At 39.1% G+C, this 25,766-nt stretch overlaps 1 protein-coding gene across 1 annotated transcript in view; it reads right to left on the bottom strand.

Moving 5' to 3' along the window:
• LOC126249154 (uncharacterized) overlaps positions 1 to 25,766 on the bottom strand; it is a 325,728-nt gene that overhangs the window by 255,584 nt on the left and 44,378 nt on the right. Inside the window, exon 5 of the mRNA XM_049950809.1 lies at positions 7,345 to 7,454. Coding sequence (XP_049806766.1) covers positions 7,345 to 7,454 — 110 coding nt within the window. The remainder of the gene's footprint in view (positions 1 to 7,344; positions 7,455 to 25,766) is intronic.

Below are 25,766 nucleotides of genomic sequence, written 5' to 3'. Positions count from 1 at the left end.
AACCTACAAACTTATTCATAATCTTATGGTACATTTTTGTCATTTTATATATGTGTATTATATCTGTTGTATGTAATCATGACTCATTCCACATCCTTGTGATTTATCACAATACGGATTAATGGAATACGAAATAAATAAAAAAAAAAATAAAAATTCTGGTGTGGCGGTTGAATATAGCAAAACAAAAGCTGAAGATACAAACATACCTTCATTTGATCATTGGGGAGACACCCATATGGATAACATAGTAATAAGCATACCTGGAATACACAAACAACTGAAAGATCTGAATGCAAACAAATCACCAGCTCCAGATGAAATCCCAGTTTGGTTCTACAAAGAATACTCTACGGCATTGACCCGTTACCTAGCTTGCATTTATCGTGAATCCCTCGCCCAGCACCAAGTCCCAAGTAACTGGAAAAAAGCACAAGTAGCTCCAGTATATAGGAGTGGTAAAAGAATGGATCCACACAATCATAGATCAATAACCCTAACTTCGGTTTTCTGCAGAATCCTTGAGCATATTCTCAGTTTGAATATAATAAACTTTCCTGAGATTGAGAAGCTTATGACCACGAATCAGAATGGTTTTGGAAAGCATCAAATCATGCGAAACTCAGCTTGCCCTTTTCTCACATGAGATACTGCGAAGTATGGATGAAGGGCAACAGGCAGATTCTATATTTCCAGATTTCCGGAGAGCATTTGACACAGTGCCCCATTGCAGGTTGTTAATGAAGGTACAACCATACAGACTAAGTTCACAGATATGTGAGTGGCTCGAAGACTTCTTAAGTAATAGAACCCAGTATGTTGTCCTCGATGGTGAATGTTCATCAGAGACAAGGGTATCATCAGGAGTGCCCCAGGTAAGTGTTAGAGTACCACTGTTGTTCTCTATATAGATAAATGATTTGGTGGACAGGGTGTGTAGCAAACTGTGTTTGTTTGCTGATGATGCTGTGGTGTATGGAAAGTTGTCATTGTTAAGTGACTGAAAGAGGATATAAGATGACATAAACAAAATTTCTAGTTGGTGTGATGAATGGCAAAGGAAGCACAAACCTGTAACAATCGGTTAAAGTATTGCTAGTGCGCTGCTTGACGTAGCCAAGTCGTTTGACATACTCAAGACGTTTAAATACCTGAGTGTAATGCTGCAAAGTGATATGAAATAGAACGAGCATGTGAGAACTGTGGTAGGGAAGGCAAATGGTCACCTTCAGTTTATTGGGAGTATTTTAGGAATGAGTGGTTCATCTGTAAAGGAGACTGGATATAGGATGCTGTTGCAAACTATTCTTGGGTACTGCTCAAGTATTTGGGATCCGTAGTACCAGGTCGGATTCAAGGAAGACACTGAAGCAGTTCAGAGGTGGGTTGCTAGATTTGTCACCAGAAGGATCAAACAACACATAAGTGTTACAGAGATGATCTGGGAACTCATATAGGAATCCCTGGGGGGAAGGTGACATTCTCTTCGAGAAACATTACTGTGAAAATTTAGAGAACCGGCATTTCAAGCTGGTTGCCGAATGATCCTACTGCGGCCAACATACAATGCGCATAAGGGCCACGAAGATAAAATCGAGAAATTATGACTCATACGGAGGCATATAGGCAGTCATTTTTCCCTCACTCTATTTGCGAGTGGAACCGGAAAGGAAATGACTAGCAGTGGTACAGGGTACCCTCTGCAATGCACTGTATGGTGGCTTGTGGAGTATCTATGCAGATGTAGATGTTCATCATAATTTGGAATAACAAATGCACTGCAATAATGTATTTATCCACGGACACCAGACAAGCAACTTTCAAGTAGAATTTCTTCCTTGTAAGAGAATATACACAATGGATGTACAAGTGCAGCTTGTGGACACATGGTTGATGACATATGGAAGTTTGGATCTGGCCATGGGTCATGCTCAGATAGCCAAATGGTAATGTGACTGCTCACGATAAGTGGGGAATCTGGGTTCGAGTCCTTGTCTGGCACAAATTTTCATTGTCATCATTCCATTATGCAGCTGATGGTATTCCATATTCACAATAGTGAATAAATTTCATGTTTTTCATAGTGGCTGTAGTCACCGCAGCACCTGTTCTGTTGGACATGTATGCATATCTGAAGGAACTTTACACTGTTATTCGGAATAACACAGGCACTGCAATAACGTATTTATCCGCCGACACTGGGCAAGAGACATTCAAGTAAAATGTCTCCCCTTTACGGGAATATAAACAATGGATGTATGAGTACAGGTTGTGGGCACAAGGGTGACTATATATGGAAGTTTCGGTGTGGCCATGTGTCATGCTCGGATAGCCAAATGATAAGGCAACCACTCACAATAAGATACAGGTTTGAGTCCTGGTCCAGCATAAATTTTCACAGTCATCATTCCATTATACAGCTGATGGTAGTCCATATTATCAATTGCAAATACATTTCATGACAATCTGAATTGGTGAAAGTGTGTAGCAACAATGTACCATTATAAAACACATGGTTAGGTGGTACTGACAATTCCAGTGTGACCAAACACATCTGAAGGTCTAAGACCGAAGCGGTGGACAATCTCTGTGTGAAGACATGGGAGCTGCAAGAGAAGTGGATAACCTGGTGCTCCAGACCAGTGTATCACACTCACAGTGATAGTAGACACAGTGAATACTAGTCATGGATTGGTTTTTCAACATCTTGTACACAACTATTCTGTTCCCCCTCCCCAAGACTGCACAGTGCAGAGTTAACAGACTATGCTTGAATTGGGCAAACTGTCACAGGAGCATACTACTGAAATCTGGCTAGGTCACATGCTGCTTCTTTGAGCTATTGAACTCTACAGTCCCCCCCCCCCCCCCCTCCTTATGTGACTATCAATACACACCGGAAAAAAACTGTTTGAGTCACAAGACCTCTCAAAAACTACACATTTTATGGAAAATTGTAGCGCTCTATAACCAGTAATAAAAGAAGCAATTAATAAAGATTAATAATCAGAAGCATCATACATAAACAACAGAGGCATTCTCTGGAATGACAACTTAAATAATATTCAGATCAGTCAGTAATTCTTAAATATGGAACTATCATGTCACATATTTTAAAACAACACAATGTCATTTACATTTGACTGAAATTTAGTCCATGTATGAAGTTTTAAATGATTAAAAAAATTTAAAACATCCGATGCTCTGTATCTCAATGCATTTCAGTTATGTCTTCATTCCAGAGACCCCCTCAATAATGAGATACAGGTAATTTAATTGCATGTTTTACAGACTCAGAGCTCTTTCGTCATGAAGAACTAAATAAATATTTGCCATTGCCGCATGCCACTTACTATACCTATATTAGTGGATGTCTAGTGTTCTGTATGAAAAAATTAACACTGATTAACAAGCCAATTGTCAATGGCTTTGATACAGTGGTCACACTGGTTCCCGTCAGATCATCAAAGTTAAGTGCTGTTGGTGTTGGCTAGCACTTTGATGGGTGACCGTCCGGGTCCGCAGAGTGTTATTGGCAAGCAGTGTGCACACAGCACTTGTAAGACCAACTGAGGGGCTACTTCATTGAGAAGTAGTGGCTCTGGTCACAAAAACTGGCAACTGCTGGGAGAACAGTGTGCTTCCCACGTGCTCCTCCACATCCACATCCAGTGATGCCTATGGGCTAAGGATAATGTGGCTGTCAGTCAGTACCATTGGGCCATTGAGGCCTGTTCAGACGGAATTAAGTTAATAAGCCAATTATGTGACACAACCAACAGTGTATCAGCAAAAAATGAACTCTCTGCAGTTTCCATGCTGTATTCAGACATCCATAGCTAAATAAATAATCATCATCACCATATGCCTCTGAGTTCAACTGTACTGCTGGGTTATATCAGAAAAATGAACCCACGTTAATAGGTCAATTAGGAGACAGAGGCAACCAAATATCAACAAACATGCAAGACCTTTTAAGTACTAAAACCCAGGATGCTGTCTGCAACTGTGAGTATTCATCAGAAACAAGAGAATCATCTGCAGGACCCCTTTTAAGTACTAAAACCCAGGATGCTGTCTGCAATTGTGAGTATTCATCAGAAACAAGAGAATCATCTGCAGGACCTTTCTTATCACCTCTATACATAAATGATCTGATGGACAGGGTGACTAGCAATTTATGCGTATTTGCTGGTAACATTGTGGTGTACAGGAAGGTGGCACCGTCAAGTGATTGTAGGAGGGTACAAGATGACTTAGACAGCATGTCTAGTTCGTGTGATGAATGACAGCTTGCTCTAAAAGTAGAAAAATGTAAGTTAATGTAGATGAGTAGGGAAAAAATCCCATAATATTTGTATACAGTATTAGTACTGTGCTGTTTAACACAGTCATGTTGAATAAATATTTACACATAATGTTGCAAAGCTGGTGTGACCTATTCTTGAGAACTGCTTGAGTGGTTGGGATGCCCAACAGGTGAATTTAAGGAAGACATCGAAGCAATTCCGGGGTATGCTGTTAGATTTGTTACCAATAGATTCAATCAGATATTATGGAGATGTTTCGTGAACTTAAATATGAATCACTGGAGGGAAGATAGCACTCTTTTTGAGAAGAACTATTGCAGAAATTTAGAGCAAAGGAAAAATGACAGTCTATACGCCTCTACACGATATGTAAATTGGAGGTGTAGAGGGGGAGAAAGGAAAGGAAAGGAAAAAGAGGGGATCACTGCTCTGTCAGCTGCATCAGGACATTACACAGAATCAGCAGCAACGAGTGAAAATATGTACCAGACCAGGATTTCAACCCACGATCTCCTGCATACAAGGCAGGTGCATTAACCACCGCACCATCTGGGACACAGTATTATCGCAGCTACATGGACTGTCTCAGCATGCCTCATGGCCGATCTACACTCTCATCAAGAGCCACCTATCTACAGTCCCTGTCCATTTCCCTCCATGTTCGTTCTCTGATACTCCCACAGGAGATCGGGCATATTTGTAAATCCACACTGAATAAAGTGGATCCATTGCCCATCTAGGATTCCACACAATCCATAATTTCTCATATCTTGCCTTCATGGTCGTCACGCGAAATGTACATTGGTGGCAGTAGAATCGTTCTGCAGTTGGCCTCAAATGCGACCTGTAAACTGTATCAATTGTTCATGTACAATGTAATAATTGATGGTGCAGGGCAAAGAATGGTGTCTCTTTCTTACTGTGTCAATTACTGGCTGAATTTTTCAGAGTCTATTCATTTGGGCCTCCTGAAGTGGTGCTACAGTCCTACAAAATATATGTTGTAACTCAGGGCTAGGAAGTCGTATCCAGACATACTGTTACTAATTACACCAAAAGAAATAAACTTTTGCCAGTGCATGGGTAGCCTAGGATATCTTATGCAACACATAATTAAATTAATTTCCAAAAACAGTTTAATTTTTCCAGCTGTTGCATCTAATGAGTTGCCTTTCTTTGCCAAGCAGTACATGTCTGTGCCCTTTGCAACAACTTCAAAGAATGTTTCACTGAAATATTCAGAGAAATACTGAGCAGGACTCTGAACTGACAAAGGTTTCTGAAATAAAGAGCATGATGCTAAGACAGGTTGTAAATGAGAAAAGGAGTGGATAATTCAAATCACACTTATCTGCTAGTGATCTACACAAAATGTAATCTGTTTGTGGTGTCTGTGCGTGTAAAATTCGTTTCTCGATAGATCACTGGTCTGGATTTTGTTTCCAGACAATTTGTAGTGTTCTGTATCTCACACATTTCATCACAGATGAAATCATCATTACTTTCATCTTCAAACTGTACAATTTTTTTGTTGAAGAGGAAGCAAACTCTTTATTTTTGTCTGACGACATTCCACTCAGGTTCAAATCCTCCAACAGAGAATGAATCTGACTGTTTGTTAAACCCGTATATACAAACAACTAATGTACATCAGGACTTATTATTGTATGAAAGTGAGAAGTAAAATGAGCAAAATCAGTTTGTAAGCACATGATCAATAGAGACTCATGTTACACAAGAACATTAGATTATGATTTTTATCATTAGCTGTTCACTGTATATATAATATCAAACACACACCTGCAACTACAGGTTAAAAGAATGTAAATAACAGAAAATATTGGCTACTAATCTGACAAATACATGATGCATTCGACTCTATAGTTTGAACATACCATCTCCCATCTATTGGCTCCGACCTGAAACAAAAACAAGCGAAGTGTGTATCATGAGACTTCCACTACCACTTCAGGCCAGTTGGAAGCATGTCTGGGAAGCCATGTCGGCAAACAAAAATAAAACCAAACCCACAGAAATGTGTGGGCTGGTGTGGAAAGGGATAAACTTCCTAAATAGTGTTTGATGAAAAGAACACCTTCCACCCACAGAGTCCCATATGAGCTCATTGAGCATATCCATAGCACCCTTTTGTTGATCAAAACTACTGATAACAAATCTCACAGTATGCCTCTTTAAATGGCGTTGATGTCTTTCTTTAATCTCACCTGTTGGGTTCCACAATATTCAAGCAGTACTCAACAATACATTCCACAAGTGTTCAGTGGAACTAATAACATGAAATGTAGTGAAGACAAGTGGCGGAGTTTGATTAATACATGATTTTTGGAAATAAAATTTATGACGATCACTTATGGAACTCTCTTGTTGCCTATTTTTCATTATCTTTCCAGAGCTAAAAGGAAAAATGGAACAAAATTTAGAGATTAATGCACTCATACTCTCTGTGACTAATCAATCAAGCACTAGCTCAAATGAACATTTAATGATTATGGAAGCATCTGGACATTGCCTTGAAGTAGTTTAGATCAACTAAATCAGAATATGATTGTCCAATGTCTCAATCACAGCCCCTCCACGATCATATTTGTTCAAATGGTTCAAATGGCTCTGAGCACTATGGGACTTAACTTCTGAGGTCATTAGTCCCCTAGAACTTAGAACTACTTAAACCTAACTAACCTGAGGACATCACACACATCCATGCCCGAGGCAGGATTCGAACCTGCGACCGTAGTGGTCGCGCGGTTCCAGACTGTAGCGCTTAGAACCGCTCGGCCACTCCGGCTGGCGATCATATTTGTTCCAGTGGTTTTGTGCTACTACACAGTTTCTCTGTGAGACACTATTTCTTTAAAAAAGTTACTGGTCAAACAAGTTCCAGACTGTAAAAATCATGTATTCCCTCCTAAATCTTTCTCATCTGATATTTATAAAAAAATATACATGAGAAATGCAGAGAATGTGCAGAGATTGTATTCAATCTATATTCTCAGATTATCCTGAAAACTATTACCTCTGTTCCTCTTCTGCAACTTCTTGCTGGCCAAATATTTTGTCTAATTTCTGTATAATTTCATCATCATCTTCATGCTCAAGGCTCATTAATATAGCCTTTTCCTGGGTCTGCAACAAGTGTAGAAGAATTAGAATTTAAGAAAAATAAAAACTCTATTTTTCATGTGCCTCACTTAACAGTGCACATGAGTAAGTGGGAAAGACATGGTATCAAAGTCCTGTGTCAGCAATGAGATATGTGTGTAACTTTACCAGATGTGAAAGTTGGATTGATGTTGACTTTGGAGACCTGAGACACCGTACAGGTTGCACTGAAGTTAGAGTCCTGTGTTCTTGATGTGTTTTATGGCTTACAATGTAACTAATTTTGAAAGGATAATAATGAATCACTTGAAAATCACTACTAAGCTGAAACTGCAGCAGTACACAAAAGGAAATAAAGTACCAGTTGAATGCTGAATGATTTATCAGTTAGACAATTATACATAACTGTGACTCCTAACTAGGAAAATTATTGATTTTCTAGTATTGTTTTGATGGCGCAGTAACTTGTCAGTGTTTTTTAACACACAAGTAACAGAAGGTTATGGACTGATAAATACACTGCTGGTCACTAAAATTACAACATTCTGAATATGGTACGCAACACACATCAAACTGACATGAAATTCACATCATGGTTGGATATGGAAATGATTACCATTTCAGCACACTTGCACAAAGTAGGTAGAAGTAATATCATCTACATTCTGTGTATAGGTAAATATTATGGACAGTGAATGTCATTCACACTGTTTGTGAGAAGCTCATGTTATGCCTCATTTAAGAAGGACAAACACCTATTTGTACATGTTGGAACTAGAAAGCAACAGATTTGTCATCTGCTGAGAGTGAGATTGTAAGATTAGTGAAGTAGAAACAGGCTGAACTAATACATAGCTCCCAAACAATTAAGCACGAAATCAAGAGCTAAGAGTGCACACAAAGATTTAAGAAAGTATAGTTTCAAAGGAAACGGGTCAAAAACCAACAGAAAAAACATAAGAAGAGTAGAGAATTCTTTCAACAATACATAGTGTGATTTACTTAATATGTTTGTAGCAATTATACCTGTAAATTCTACAAATATTATTAAAGAATGAATCTGACTTCTTGCAAAACCTATACTGTTTCTTTCTTCCCCAGGAGTTGGAAATGGAGTTTCTAATCCGATTTTACTCTAGAAATTACATGAATTTTGTAAGTGCTAGACCATGTGAAGTATCTATTTTTGTTTACACCAAAGATGGTTAAAAATGGAATTGAAAGTTGAATGATATCTTATGTGAAACTGACTTTCTACTGTTGTTGTTGTTGTGGTCTTCAGTCCTGAGACTAGTTTGATGCAGCTCTCCATGCTACTCTATCCTGTGCAAGCTTATTCATCTCCCAGTACCTACTGCAGCCTACATCCTTCTGAATCTGCTTAGTTTATTCATCTCTTGGTCTCCCTCTACGATTTTTACCCTCCACGCTGCCCTCCAATATTAAATTGGCGATCCCTCGATGTCTCAGAACATGTCCTACCAACCAATCCCTTCTTCTAGTCAAGTTGTGCCACAAGCTCCTCTTCTCCCCAATTCTATTCAATACCTCCTCATTAGTTATGTGATCTACCCAACTAATCTTCAGCATTCTTCTGTAGCACCACATTTCGAAAGCTTCTATTCTCTTCTTGTCTAAACTATTTATCGTCCAAGATTCACTTCCATACATGGCTACACTCCATACAAATACTTTAAGAAACGACTTCCTGACATTTAAATCTCTACTCGATGTTAACAAATTTTTCTTCTTCAGAAACGCTTTCCTTGCCATTGCCAGTCTACATTTTATATCCTCTCTACTTCGACCATCATCAGTTATTTTGCTCCACAAATAGCAAAACTCCTTTACTACTTGAAGTGTCTCATTTCCTAATCTAATTCCCTCGGCATCACCCGACTTAATTCGACTACATTCCATTATCCTCGTTTTGCTTTTGTTGATTTTCATCTTATACCCTCCTTTCAAGATACTGTCCATTCCGTTCAACTGCTCTTCCAAGTCCCTTGCTGTCTCTGACAGAATTACAATGTCATCAGCGAACCTCAAAGTTTTTATTTCTTCTCCATGGATTTTAATACCTTCTCCGAACTTTTCTTTCGTTTCCTTTATTGCTTGCTCAATATACAGATTGAATAACATCGGGGATAGGCTACAACCCTGTCTCACTCCCTTCCCAACCACTGCTTCCCTTTCATACCCCTCAACTCTTATAACTGCCACCTGCTTTCTGTACAAATTGTAAATAGCCTTTCACTCCCTGTATTTTACCCCTGCCACCTTCAGAATTTTACTACTACTACTAAACAAAAACTTTTTGTAATAACAACACAGAAAATATTACATATTTATGAAATGAAAATCTGTATAATATGTAAGAAAATATGTAATGTCCTGAAAATACATTATTAAAAACTTAGCATAATAAAAATAAATTTAACTGAAATCGACTTCTGAATTACACTGTGGCCTACTGTATTATCCAATATGCACTTAATCATACCAGAAACATAAAAAGTACATTAAGGAGGTACATTGTGCATTACTTAGTTTTTTATAAGGAGCAGTGAAATGGAAACAAAACGAAGTGGAAAAAAATTGCCATAATTGTTAATACTTTTATCCCACTATGAGACAAGATGGTAAGTGCCTCCATGGAAAATGTTTGCAGTTGTTTATGGAGCCATGATTGAATCCAGGTGTGCATCTCTTTGTCCAAAGCAATTCAACTGTCATGAATGTCTGAGTGACTTCCTTCAGGGCACAAAAAATTTGGAAATCACATGGGGAGAGATTGGTGCTGTATGGAGGACGTGTAAGGGCTCCCCAATGAACCTTTTGCAGTGTAGTTGAAACAACTTTGGTAACATGCGGACCCGCTGTAGAGGTTTCATTGGAAAGCCCTTACACATCCTCCATAAGTTCCATGTCCATGCTTTTGCTGCCCTGAAGAAAGACATTTGTGGTCATTGATTTGCTTTGGAAGAAGAGGTACATATCTTAGTACAATAATTCTGCCCCTCCCCCACTCCCAACCCCCACAAGAGCAGAGAAAAGTTCATACATTTTCAGAATGGGATACGCATCAATCTCTGAAGTCGTCCAATTCTTGAAACAGCATTCATTCCGAGACTAGGTTGGTGGAGTCCTTGATGACAAATCCAAAAGCTGAAAAAGCCTCGAGGCTGAAAAGATTCTCTGTATCCGTGTTGTGAACCACAAGGAAGGCGAGGTGGCATATGACCTGTTTGTACGATTGCACGATCATGATTTGTCTTTCAAGTGTGTTGTTTTGCTTGTTATATACCACTAAGCAGTGAGTTGTGGATTGCAGGGGAGGTGCTCCCAGCTGGAGGTATGTTCGAAAGTTTAACAGAGGTGCATAGGTGCCTATATCGACCTGTAGCTGAACTTGTTTATCTTAAAAGTGAGTGTCGTGAGTACTTTCTGAGGGGTCATGCCTAGGTTGGAGGATTCTGACAAAATCACATTAATGCCCAGTCAGTTCTGACATGGTGCATGTTGTTTATCTCGAGCATGACAGACTGACGTGAGATGTTCTTCCTTCCAGAATGCCTTGCACTGTACCCACTTAGCAGGTCAGTCATCTCTGACATGTTTTCAAAAACAGTTTTGGCATGACAGAAACAAGTGCCAGTTGGGGAGTCTAGACCGCTTTCCTTTTTTAAGAGACTGAGCCAGAGGGCAGCAGTGTTTGCTCTTTTTGGTTTGTTAGGTCAAGCGATGGTCATCACATTGCCCCCAAAATCTGACCGATGGCTCGTGCCTTGGTAAACTTCAAAGGATTGGGCTAACTGTAGAATGTCCTCCAAAGGGTCTTCAAATTGTAGAGCTTTCTGATGCACTTCCTTATTTGGAGCCCCCCAAATAACTGTGTTCCAAATCATGATTTCAGCATACAATTCCTTACGTACAGGAATCACAAAACAGCATTTCCTACTGAGCCCTGCAGTTCAGCTGTCGAGGTGCAATATGGTTGGTTAGATTGTTTACAACACTGACAAAACTCCACATGGAATGCAATGACATGGCAGTGGTGGCAAAAATTGGTACATAACAAGGAACACAAATTTATCAAAGGTCATGTGCGCTGCTTCCGTGAGAGGGGTCAATTTGCACTTCTGTCCCTCTAACTGCTGTTGAAGAAATTTTTGGAGCATGACTTCCATCAACACATCAAGCAAGGTACCCTGAGGCGCAGGGTCCATAGTTGCGAAACAAATATGAAAAATGCCCACAATAATTGCAAATTATGTTGCAACTCACAACATAAAATCACACCGTCACTACTAGAACAAGTGGATTTTTTGATCATTAGTATAAGGTTGAACAAATGAGTACAATGTTCAGTGTGCCACAAGGCAAGAACAGTTACAAACAGTTCAGTGATGAAATGAATTGCACACAGAGCCAGAGCTGAATGAGTGAGCACCGTGTGGCGGTTGCCTACAAAGATGCGTGTGGAGGTGCCACTGAATGCGTCCACGCAGTCACCATGCGCTGTCACTCATCTGCCCTGTCTCCACTTATCAGCTGTTATCGGAGACATTAACCAGTGCCTGATGCCTAGGTGGTAGTCCAGTGAGCCACCACACTTTGATTATAGCACAGTAACCTTCCTAACAACTCTGATAACACATATAATTTTTTTTTACAGAATGACCTAGGAAAAGTTACTTTTGTAATAGACACCATTCATAAACAATTTATTTAGGTCACCCATTTTGCATGGATGTTGTCAGCCTTGTCTCCATCTGTCCCAAAGATTTCTTTGGGTAATATTGTAGGCCAGTCAAGATATGTGATTTCTTCAAAGTGTTCCTAGAGTCAAACTGTCACAATTTTAGCCTGGTTCATATAGCATTTGTGTCTAAAAAGATAGACTGATATGTTTTATTTGTTTATTTAATTTTTATTCAGATGGATCTGTGTGCCAGTGACATATGATCAGTAAAGATAGAATAATAGATCCACAATTATTCTGGAAGAAAAATACAATGTCCAACAATGAAATTCCATAGTTAAAAGAATAATGGACAACCCATGTAAACCAATTCAGCAAAGTAGCCTCTTAAATTCAGATACCAAGAGCAAATTATCAAACCATCAGAGTTAAATCACAAGCAGACAGAGTGTTACTCTCTAAAATTACAGAAGCCTACAGAAGCACATGTAACAGATATAATAAAAATCAGTATCCTGCAAGGAAAAACTAATACACAATAATCAAACACAATAATCAAACCACAAGCAGTATATGCACCCCCTACGCTAGTTAACTGGAGACAGATCACTAATCAAGACACACAAAAAAGCAAGATATAAAAATTCTACGGGAAGAATTTGGTCCAGTCTGAATATGTAGAATCTGAATGAAAAGGAAATCTCAGGAATTATAATACCATACTGAAAAAATCCCCAACATTTTCAAGAAGAAATGATTAAAATTTTTCTGTTACATTCACAGAATTTATTGTGACAGGCTGACTAAAGGAATTCTCAGTATTGTTATCTCAATGACAATTAAGAACCTCTGGTGGCTTGAAACGCAAGAGATCTTCAGTAACTTGGCATCATAGGTGATACAGTACTGGATAAATCTGTATTCATCAAGAATTATCAATATGCAAACAAATCGAGACCCATCAGAATCTGGACAGAAAAACAAAAGAAGATGAAGAGGCTTTGGGAACAGAAGAGAACAAAGTCGTCAGTTAAAGGGAGGTTTACTATCTTTGGCCCGAAAAAAGCATGCTTTTTGAGAATTTTTGTCTCGGGATGTATGATAGATATTAGTGTCAAATTTGGTCAAAATGTATATTGATATTTCCTCTACAAACTAGAATTTTTTCAACTGGAAATGTCGAAGAGCAAAGGCGGAAGTGCTGTCGGAACAAAACAAAATTTCGATGTAGATCTCCACGCGTGGTATGTCACAGATCAGCCGGCTCGTCTGGAATCAAAATTGAGTTGATGTTAGCGGAGTATATAAAATTCCTTTGGCGTTGTACCTTGCTTAAGTTATTTGGACCACAGGAAACAAAATGGCGCCCATTAAAAAAAAATAGGGCTTTTTTCATCGATTTTTCGACTTTGTTGGCCAAGTAAAAATATTTATAGTTGATGGATTGGAATAAAAGTGGTAAAACTCCTAGACAATTTAGTTAGCTTCGTCGGAAACAAAGAATCATGACAATCGGTTTAGTAGATTTGAAGTTACCATACCATGCGATAAAAAAAAAGTCATTTCGAGAAAAACGTGTTGAAGTTTTGACTACATATAAATGCAATATTATGCAACTTACATTCAATATGCTATTCCGGGTCCATAAACTAATCCTTCCTCTTACTCACAGAGGGCGTTCTGCTTGATCTGGGCCATCCTGCGCTGCTCCAGAGCCTTTCATACGGCCGGTAACAAGAGGTTTTCGGACACTTGAATCCGGTGGTCATGCGAATGCTTGGCGAACTGCGTCGAATAGAGTCCCAGGGTGACGTCCATCATTGTCATAGTCTTCATAATTGCTGAATACCCTTCGTTGAAGCTGCTCACTGCCAAGAAAGTCGCAATCTCCACAGACTTCGCACCAGAATGCAAATGCTTGGGGGCTAATTTCCAAACACACGCGGAATTTTGTGTGTTTCCTCCCAAGCACCAGTACAAAAATTCGTCCTCCAAAAGAAAAAACTGGTGGAGGAAAAGGCCAATTTCATGCAGGTGCATTTTTCTGTTCAACTGTGAATAACCAAAAGATAGTAAACCTCCCCTTAAATATGTGAAATTACATTCCCTAGTTGGGCATAGGGATGCAAAAAGTAGGATTGGCAAATGGCATAGGACGTTAAAGAAAAACAAGGGTTCTGTTTAAAATCATTGGGCACCAGCACTAAATAGAACCAAGTGGTAATAGACTGCTAAGCATTTGTGAATGAAATACCCATGATGACAGAACACATTGATGTTCTGAAGGACATGGTTAAACAAACAGGATTACAGATATCCTACTCGTAGATCTTCATTCACACTCCTCAATCCAGCTTTGGGTGTGTATGGTGGAGTACGTTTCTGGTACCTCAATCATTGCCCTCTTCCCTGTTCCATTTTCAAATGGCCTGTGGGAAGAATGATTGTCAATAAGCCTCTGTATGAGCTCTAATTTGTCAGATTTTCTCATCATTGTCGTCATTTTGTGACACGTATGTGGGAGGAAGTTATATTATGTCCAAATCTTCTTGGAACATATACTCTCAGAATTTTAACAGTAAACTCCTCCATGTTATTGACTGCTTAGATACTCTATAATTAATTTACAGGTGGTATTGCAAGGCAAAAATATTTACCTACCTTTCTTAGTATTTCTTATAGCATCTATAGTTACTCCTTGTAGCACCTATAGTCATAGATGCTCTAACAGCTTTTGAAAAGACAGAAGTAACGTAGACATCAGAGGTAACACAAACCAAATGGGACACCAGGTATGGAGCAATCAATTATGTAAATTTGTCATAAGAACTATGGGGCCAAACTGCAACCAATTATGTCACAAAACTTTAACATGTTGGTGAATGGATCTAGCTGAATCGACTTGATAGACAGTCTTTAATAGCAAGAGCCAAGAAAGTAAAAATAAAATTTCCCCACTATAACACTGTCACCTCAGTAGGCACTGAAGGCCTTCCTCTTATCAGAAAAAAATTACTTGTTGAATTAGAATCAAAACAGGGAGATTTATCATAGTAGTCTTCATCCATATGACAAAATGGGTGTACATCAGCAAAATAAACAGATTGTACACTCCAGAATATAAAAGAGAGCACACAAACAGTACTCACTTGTAAAGTCATATAAGACACAGATAACACTAACAGATGTTTATTGCATCCTGTATCCATGGACAATAACAGAGGAATGTGTCCTCATTTGTTTACTGCATTCTATAGGTTGTTCATAATAACAAAGGGCTTGCAGTAAAAACATGTTTCATATTAATCAAGATAAACAAGTGCTCAAATCTCTTAACATATGCATTCTGGAGCCCATGTTTACTGGCAATTTTTGTGTTGTTTTGGTACATACTACCCCCTATCGAAACATGGAATACTTTTTTTTAACAACCTGTATAAGCAAAAATGGAATTTTACAAAATATATTACACGAATTGTACATGAGGAGTCATGGGACAGTACTTGAGATGCTAAAGCTGTCTTCACATCTTTGATCTGGGGAAAAAATATTCCTTCTTAATTAAATAAAAATAATGAAAGAATGGTCATATGACTAGAAACATTTACAGCTTCTTCAGAGCAGCTATGAAGACTTTGGGACTTTCTAGATAGACAATTACCATCTGGTGTGAAGAGAACAAGCAAACACAGTGTCAAATACAGGATATTCTGGAGAAAAACTGAGCCACTGCTGGTCCAAAGCTGGGACCCCATTACACAAGAGATGAGGAAAGCAGAGGGGGAGAAGTACCAGCATCATTTAAAAAATACTAAAAATAGAACTGGGTCCATCTGGTTCCACATGGTAGCACTCACTAAGGGAAAACTAGCACTCACTAAGGGAAAATAGGCCAAAAATCATAACAACAGAAAAGAATAATGTCTCAACAGTACTATGTGCTGAAGAGTCAAGGAAGCAGGTTCCCAAAAAGACACCTTGGACAAAACTGGGTGCTCAAGGTAGTAGACTTACCCTTTAAAGGACACTGGTAATGTTCTCTCAATATTTCATATTATCAGAAGTCACAAACGAAAAATAAACTGGACTGACCCATTGGTAATAGGCCAAGATTGAACGAGGATGTGTATCTTGATATTTCTGAAACCTTAAATTTGGCTCCTAAGGCTGCGTTCACACTGCCAGCCGGGCCGGGCCGAGCCTGGCCGGGCTGCCGCCCGCTTTGATATCAAACACATGGTTTTGAACTGCGGTGTTCACACTGGCGGCCGGGCCGCGCCGACACGGCGTGAGCCTCCCGAAGCCGAGCCGGCGACATCCCGAGTGTTTAATATTGCCGGCGCAAGCCAACCGCAGGCGCGAGCCTGTGGAGCAGCACTACAGCTTCTGCAGTACGTGCATCACTCGTCTCCCTTCTGCTTTCATCACAAGTGTGACTGCACACGTCTTTTATTTTAAGACGTTACCTCACATTTCACAATTAGTGAAGAAAAATTACGTTTTTTATAATGATACATGCGATATTACTTTTAATTCATTTATTTAATCTACCGTATTTACATGCATTTACAATAGATTGCCAGCGATCGCGGCACTGCCGCCACTGAATAGTTTGCATTTACTTGTTAACGGAGACAGATATGAGTGTCACTGAGGGATGGAAATGTGTCCCTACCAGAAATGACTATGCATTGTAAAGTCATGCTGTGGCACGTTACTATAAGCTGTTGTCTGTGACATCTTTTTGCGATGTTCTTACTTTAATGAATGCAGAATAACATATACATGACATTAACTTGTGTCCATCAATTTGGTATCAGAATTTCTGCTAGTGTGACAGTAATGATGCAGTTTCCAGATTATGGAATGAAGTAACCAAGGAGTGTGTTTCAGATAGTACACAGAAATATAAATTAAACTTTTCAGTTAAAACGGCGAAATCTAAATGGAAACATCTGAGAGACAATTACAGAGGAGAACTTAAAAAAACTTGGTAACGTTAGATCAGGTGACCCAGGAAAAAGGCCACAGAAACGCAGTTCCACATGACCTTGGTTCCAACACATGCATTTCCTAAGGGATATTTTAATTCGAAGAGCAATGCAGAGTTCGTTGTCATCACAAACAGAACCAGCAAGTCAATCTCAACTATCTCCAGAATTTTCGTCTAATGACCACTCTAGTCCACAAGATGAACGAGATCAGTCTGATATATCATCATTAGTGGCAGTTGATGAAACGTCGCCACTGGCAAGCACAGAATCACAAAGGAAAAAAAAAAAGAAGTAATGGGCCAAATATTGAAGAAGAATTTTTAAAGATCGAAAAGGACAAATTAGCTGTGATGAAGGCACATCAAGACATGACCCAAAACGATGATACATACCACTTCCTGATGAGTCTCAGGAGTGCAATAAACTCCCTTCCAGTTCAGCGGCAAATGTTTGTTAAACTTAAAATACAAGAGCTTGTTTATAATGAATTGGAGGCGGTGAGTGCAGTGCCAGGTTCTTCAAAACAATGACTCCGCTAATTCAACTCACTTCTTCATTACAGACAACTTTGCTTTCTGTATTATATTAATGTGAAACTGTATTCTGTTTTGTAATTGTTGCCTGAAATGTTCTTTCATAGTGATACATGTTATTACTCGATCTGCAATATAAATAAAAGTTTTTCAGGAACGTTCTTTATAATTCTAATTAAAAACCTTTACTAAATGCCAGTCGATATTCTTAGGGAGAGTCAATGTCCACCCTACTACAATGTGCTCAAAATTCGACAAGTCACCATAATGTGAAAACATAACTAAGATAACAATGAAATCATTGTTACATAAGACGGTTCTAATTGGATAGTGGTGAAAAACTTCTGGCTGCACCTGTGTTATCTTTGACCTTCAGCTGCTAATGAATGAAGATCCCTTTGCCCCTAGGGACAAGACCACCAAGGGGAAAAAATACACAGAAGCAAACAGTGACACACACATCTCATCCTTTACACTGCTTTGAACTAGACGAGAATCCAACACATCAATCGACAATAATTCATTTACCTGTCCTGCTGTGCTTGAAGCTATGCTGAATCCGCGCATTTTCTTTCAGTTACAGTAGAAAAATCTAAATGGCAGCACCTTACAGAAAACGATAACTTAATCATTTCGTCGTCAAATGATCCAGCAAAGCGTTGACTGAAACGCTGTCCCACTCAGCCTTGGTTTCATTGCATTCAATTCCTAAAATAGACTACTTGTAAGAGCTATCCACAGATCTTTCTAAGTGGAGATAGGGTCGATCTAAAGAATGTAATTATTTACAGCTTGTGGTACTACACTTACGTGAACTGCAAAAGCAATAATACAAAAAAATGAACTTTTTGCGCCTTAGTCAAACTTAGACATAGAAACATCTGTAAATGTATTTATATTTTTTAACATCTGCTGTTTATTATATGCAACAAGAAAGAAATCATGTAGAATGTTGCAAGCTTTTATTACAATGCATCAGGAGCAAGATCTCATCTTAGATTAATATACTCTTATCTTTTAGTTCGAAATACGAAATGTACATTATACTAATTGTAGGATGTTGATGACAAATAATTGTTTGTCTTTTGTTATGCAACATGTGGCCAATTATAAAAGCATAGCAGATGATTGTCCAGTAGCCGAGGGAAAAATTCTTATACATTTGGATTTATCTAGACAATGAGACCATTAAAATAATATGAGCGACCGACACTAGGTCTGTGCTGATCACTAGTAATTAGTTTTTTTCTGCCCTGCATCATATGACTACACTAAACCAAGCTGTAACCGCGCGAACCCCGTGGCTTGCCGACACGGCACTGACCCCACTGAATAGCTTGCACTACTTGTGACCAGAGACAGATATCAGTATCATTATCATTTCAAAAGCTTTTTGGTACTTTTAGCTACATTTCATTCCCAACAATGTATGGTCTAAAACGGATCTAACACTAAGCTACCCGCTACATAACTTTTTCACTACAAGATTTGTAAATCAAGTGCACAACGTTGAATAATAGCATCATTTCACAATGACTGTTAAGAAATATGGAAAGATAAATGATTCAATATGAAGCTAAGATGTTACACCACCACGTGTACAAAAATCAGATTTTTTAGCCGCATACTTTCTTCAAAATCGGTTGGGAAGCGTTACGAAACTAAGAAATCACGCGAAACGAAAAGTAGACATTTTCTTTTTTCACGACGTAAGTAACGCTTTTAAGGAAAAAATAAGTTCATAAAACGATGTGGTGAAGTCTTATATACGGCTAAGAATTTTTAAAACATGAAAATCGGAGATGTGGATTTTCCCCCATTTCGCCGTCCCAGCTCGGCGCGGCGCGCAATGTGAATGCACTACACGTCGGCCTGAGCTGGCTACGCACAAGCCAAGCCAGTACGCGTCATCCCGGCCCGGCCCGGCCGGCAGTGTGAACACAGCCTAAGCAACAGAACTATGCAGAAATATGCAGAAGGAAAAGAATTGACATTAAGTAAAAAGAAGCTCAAAGGAGCAATGAACTTAGAATGTTCCTCATTATACAGTGGAGTACCACAGATCACAAGAGCTCGCTGCATGGACAACAACAGAGGAATATGTCCTCATTTGTTTACTGCATTTTGTCAGTCATTTGTAATAACAAAGAGCTTGCAATAGAAAAATGTTTCACAGTAACAAAGATGAACAAGTGCTCAAACATCTCAATGTAAGCAATCTACAGCCCATGTTTACTGGAAATTTTTGTGTTGTTTTGGTAAAAACTGCCCCCTCTCAAAATTTTGAATACTTTTTTCTAACAACCTATATAATCAAAAACAGAATTTTTCGAAATATATTATACGAATCCTACATGAGGAGTCATGGGGCAAATTTTTAGTCTAATAGAGAATGATGTATCTAAACAATAAAAGGTGACACATAAAATAATGAATCACTTCAAAGAAGAAGAAAAGGAAACAGTTAAACCTAAATTTAATACTGTTGGTCCATTGGTTTGAGTATTATGAAATGTTATAGTTTGATAACAACATTTTGGAAGAAACAGATTCAAAACCAGTAGAAGAAAGTGTCACTGACATAACAATACAAAACTATAAAATAAACTTAAGACCATGGAAAACTGAAATGCGTGTGCTTTGCATAGAATAAAAACAGAACTACTGAAATAGGAGTGTTGACCTTAAATATGTGCTGCCAACACTGCAAAATTCCTGATGACTGGAGAAAAGCTCTGGTAATATTTACACTGCGCATCAAAAGTACACAATCACTAGTTCAAAACCCTATAATTGTCACTCACTCCAACACATAAGTCTGAAATTTGGCTCAAAGAAGCCTACAATCTTCCTCGGTAATGGTGCAAAAGCGTAGCACCCCGCAACGTCACCCTCGGTCCCGGTGACGCTTCAAACAATAAGGTCTCCTTAACAAATGCAAAAAAAGGGCACATCTCAAAAGTTCATGAGAGCTATAAGATGGGTTAATGATGTCTCATTACACTAAATTTCACCACAATTCTGCCTAGTGCCACCATGCACATGTCACAGCACAGGAAGGTCATCACACCTCCTCTTACCCACATTTCATCACTTTTGTTGATCACTCAGCAATGGAGGTTAGAACTGTGACAACCAGAGTTGATGTCATACAGTTTCCTCATGGGTGGCCAAGGAAAAATTTGAGACACACCACCACTCAGAATCACCAGGAAAAGGCCTCAGGTGGTGGCATAGAGTGCATCAGTGAAATCACCCCTTCACTTCAGGCATTGATGCTCTCAGATTTTGCAGTAAAAAACAACAGTTCACAGTGCAATGAGCAACAGGATGACATTCCTCAAAAAATTAGAGGCTGCTGCCACCCCCTGGGCATTTCAACCTTATTTTAAGGACATCACTGGGCCGCAGCCCCCTTGAATGTGATCTAACCCCTTTGGAGTGTAGTGCAACCACAATTTTTGCTCTGCTGTACAGTTTGGGATCACTATGGACCATTAAAAACCATTAAACGAAATCTGAATGTGATCTGAAGCAACAAAGGGTTCATATGCTTTTTCATCCTTCCTTTTTTTGTGCCCTCCTATGGTGTGTCACAGGGGAGAGAAACATTATGACGTGCATGAATAAAATGGCAAAGAGCCCTCAAAGCCCCACCCCTAGTTTGGCAACACCCTCCGTGCCACTGATGCACATTAGTTGAGCATATTACAAATGTATCTGTCAGAAACTTTGACACACATTCAGCCTCATGGCTGCTCTAATGCCTGAGGGTTAGGCAACCCCTTCAGCATCACTCAGGTGGTGTTTTCCTGCCTTCAGGTGCTAGAGCAGCTGCAGGGTAGAATGTGTCTCCAAGTTCCTGACAGGTGTTTAACTAAGTTGCATGGGTGGCACTGGGGAACCCTTTGCCATTTTATTCACACAAATCTTAATGTTACACCACCACATGATCTCACCATAGTAGGGCGTGAAAAAGGAGGAATGAAAAAGCATAAAAATATATTTCTGTTTCAGTCACATTCCGATTTCATTCAATGGTTTTCAACAGTCTCTAGCGGTTCCATCCAGTAAAAATAAAGTTGAACTTCACTCCAATGTGATCACATCACATTCAGTGGGGTTGTAACCCACAATGTCCTTAGAGCAGCATTGAAACTTCCTGCAGGTGGCAGCCGAGTCGAACATTGGCAAGAACATTGTGTTCTCACTTATTCCATTGCAAAAAGTCGTTTGCAACTGCAAAATGTGTGGGAATCAACGATTTATGGAAAGAGGTGTTTTCATTGACATACTAAATGCCCCGAGGCCTTTTGCTGTCGATTCCAAGAGGCCGTGTGTCTGAAATTTTTCTTCGGCCACCCATAAGAAGACCGTGTATTTCCACTGCTGGGTGTCACAGTTCTGACCTCCATTGCTGAGGTGACAAAAGGAATGGTAAAATGTGGGTAAGAGGGAGTGTGGCGACCTTCCCGTGGTGTGGTATGTGCACGGTGGGATGGGCAGAATTGGGGTGAATGTTGGTGCCACTGTGACACCATTAAACCACCTTACAGCTAATTGTAGGCATCTTTGAGCCAAATTCAAAACTTATGCATTGCAATGGGAGACAATTATGGGGTTTTGAAAAAGTGATCCTTTAATTTTGTTGTGCAGTGCATATTTAAAAAAGGTGATATAAATGACAACTAACTACAAACTACAGACACAACATATGATGAATATGAATAACTAATTAATATGGAATGGAACACCCTGGTGGGTTGTAAATAATTCAAGGGGTAAAGCGAACAGCTTACTGAATAGTATAGGTATGGAGTCATCTAAAGGCACAAGGGACTGAGAACTTGTGAGTACACACACTCACACACACACACATCTACCTGTATTGCATAGCTGATTAAACTGTGTTGTAACTGCAATTCTGCAGCTCGACTATGGTGAGGGTTGCATCTGGCTGATGGGAGAGGAGAAAAAGAAGATAGGAGTGGGAGGGCAGGTTGGGGAAGGTGGTTGATGGCTGGAAGGGAGAGATATCAAGTGCACAGAATAAGAATGCAGCTCCAGTGAGTTCATGCAGTACACAATGATGATGACGTGGAGTAATGGATTGGGAGGGGAGAGAATAGAGGAAGAGTGACTGGAGGGAAGAGAGTGTGGGTGCAAGATGAGTAAAGTTAGGGCCCTGGGTCAGGGATGGAGGTGTGTGTGGGACAGAAAGCTAGTGAAACTGAGACCCAGAGGATTACAGGATAGTACAGTGTTGTCCTTGTAACGCCTGCTGTGGACAATTCTTTATTCTGAGATAAAAGCAGCCATGTTCACATAGCTGTACCCATAATTTCCTGGTCTGACGAGTGCTCAACACCCAATCACACCTTTACTTGCCCACTAAATCATTCTATCTAAATTGCATAGAAAATGCGTATGACTATTTAGAACATCAGAGGAAATGTAGTGATCAACATTCCTGCAAAATGGTAGCTCTACAGTATCTAATCTTCAATGAATGGTTTCAGCTGGATGTGGCATACCTCAAGAAACTTATGTGGACTCTCTTCCTCATCAAACTGGTGGTGTTAAATAGCGTTAATGTCTTCTGGAAATGAGTAATTTATTTGTCCATTGTGCATTGAACTTTCCACAAGGGCAGCTAGTCTTCTTAGTCCCAGAGGTCTGGTATCTTTAGTATCATTAGTTATGCTACCATTGTAGGAGAGCTAACTGTTGGTGTGTACAGAACTGTGTGTGAGAAAATGAATGTACTGGTTTTTATTCCAAAGTAAGAGTACATTTACTTCTATAAATCAGGTGTTCCTTCTTTCTAGAATACAAACTGGTAGATTATTCAGTTACTGACCTCATTCTGTAACAAAATATGCTTTTAACACCTGCTAGCTAAACTGCTTTCAAGTTATGCCCTTCAGTTGAAGGCAGGTCATAGTGTATCAAAAAAAGAAGTAGCATTAGTATGGTATCTTGAAAAATGCTGTGTTACTGCACGGCGCCTCAAATCTCCCCTCCCACACCCGTCATTCCAACCACCTAAATTTGAGTTCAAATTCATTTCCTGTTAGGTAGTAGTGTAGATCTATTTACTCCAACCCACTTCCTACTTAATTATAAAACAAATGGGATGTCTTATCTCCAATTCCATAATGCAATGATTCATTTAACAATTAACAGTCTTTCGTAAGTTCCCAAACATAATCTATGTCTACAAATTTTCATTGTTGCCTTCCTCTATTCTATGCAGGATAGAATACATTGCAAGGTCATGAGATAACTCATTTTTAAAACAAATCAATGTATATGTTAATATTTATTTACACTGTCAAGATGAGGGAAATCAGGTCCTTTGACACATATAATTAAGCAGATTAATAGGTGCTGCTCAGAAGAATAGCCAACTACTCTATTGTGCATTGCCTTTTGCAAAATTCTTACAGTAAATGTAAAGATAATAAGCAAGTAACAAACCTTGGTTGCCCAGCAGTTCAATGAAGCTCTTCCAATTAAACATATGTCTCATACTAACCAAATGACTCTTTCCTGTTAAATAAAACACCCAGAAACATTACAGAACATCCGTCAATAGAGGCAATATGATATGTGATTGACATGTTGCAATACGGATCACTTGGCGTGATGGTTGTCCATGCGACGCTCATGTTCCTGCAGGAGCGATACGAGAAGCAACGAGACACAGCAGGCAGAAGTAGCCTCACATGTGACATGCCTCTCTTAGCCTCATTGTGGACAAATTCCAAATACTTCGCGTATTTACTCAAGACCAGAAAGAGGAATGGCTCTCCTTCTAGAATTAAAAGCTATTTCAATATGGTAGCTACATATGATACACAGCATTGAATGACCTAAATGCACCAAACATAAACTGGTCACTGACTACATTTTTTACTGCAGACTTTTCAAAATGTCCGCTGTTTTACTTAATTTCAAAGTATCGCAATAACTATGGGCAATAGCAAAAAGAAAACCAGTTCATTATCAAGCTGTGATACCAGACTATAAGATGCACAAAATCATTTTTTACCACAGTTTCCTTATCATCGAATCAGAAAGACTGCACAGTAGACAATATGCGTGAATCCCAAAATAGTTGATTTCAATTTTTTTACATCAAAAGTAAATGTTTCACTGAGATATAACTACAGATACAGATGTGGCATTGATTGTTTTATCTACGTAAAACATATTTTTAGGCACATCAGATGACTTGAAATTTCTCTCTGAGTGTATCTTATGGTACAGTTTCATGGAGTAACCACAACTTAGTGTTGCACTGGGCAATGCGACAGATAATTGTATCGTGTTGTGTCACTGTCATCCTGGTAGGAACCAGTTAAGTTCCTTCAGCTACGTTTCTATGCACTCCACCAATGCGAGTTGCTTCTGCATTGTATTGCATGTGGCACTGTGTATCATATCGCATATATACCACCTCAATAAGAACTGCGCCTAACGGTCTGTCGCATGCCCCTTTCCTCCGAATTCCCAGTCTACACAATTCTCTGCCTAGTCTTAATTCTGAGCTGACTCACAAATGACCCACACTGATGTGCTTGCACGGAAGCAATTTTCAGCCATGATCCTCAAGGTTCTCATTTGTCACTTTCATTTTTATATAGTAATTCTAACCTGAATTTCTTCTAAACTGGGACTGCTGCTGCTGCTGATGGTAAGCCTATATTGCAGAACACTTCATTCACAGTATGTCTGTCTTTTTTTACTTATTTGACATGAGGAGTATGTTTGACGTGTCTTACTTATGAAAACAGATGATCTACCTCATTCCATGGTACCTGTACACACCCAGTATTGCTATAAGCTTAGATGACACACGACTTAACTCTTTATTGAGCAAGCTTAAGCTAAGAAGTGTCATCAATAGAAGAAATATGAACACATATTCTTTCCTTGATGGTTTCTGAGACACATGAACTTGAATCTATCTTTCATGGGAATGAAGCAAGTGATAATGGCAAATTAGCACATAGTTATTTGAAAGAACACATGAACGTTTTTCTTCACAGACCAAACTAGTAATCTGGCTGGTCAAACATTGAAATCGAAGTTATGAAAA

This window comes from Schistocerca nitens, chromosome 3, assembly GCF_023898315.1.
Source record: "Schistocerca nitens isolate TAMUIC-IGC-003100 chromosome 3, iqSchNite1.1, whole genome shotgun sequence".
Classification (NCBI taxonomy): Eukaryota; Metazoa; Arthropoda; class Insecta; order Orthoptera; family Acrididae; genus Schistocerca; species Schistocerca nitens.
This window is presented reverse-complemented; position numbering and strand designations above follow the sequence as displayed.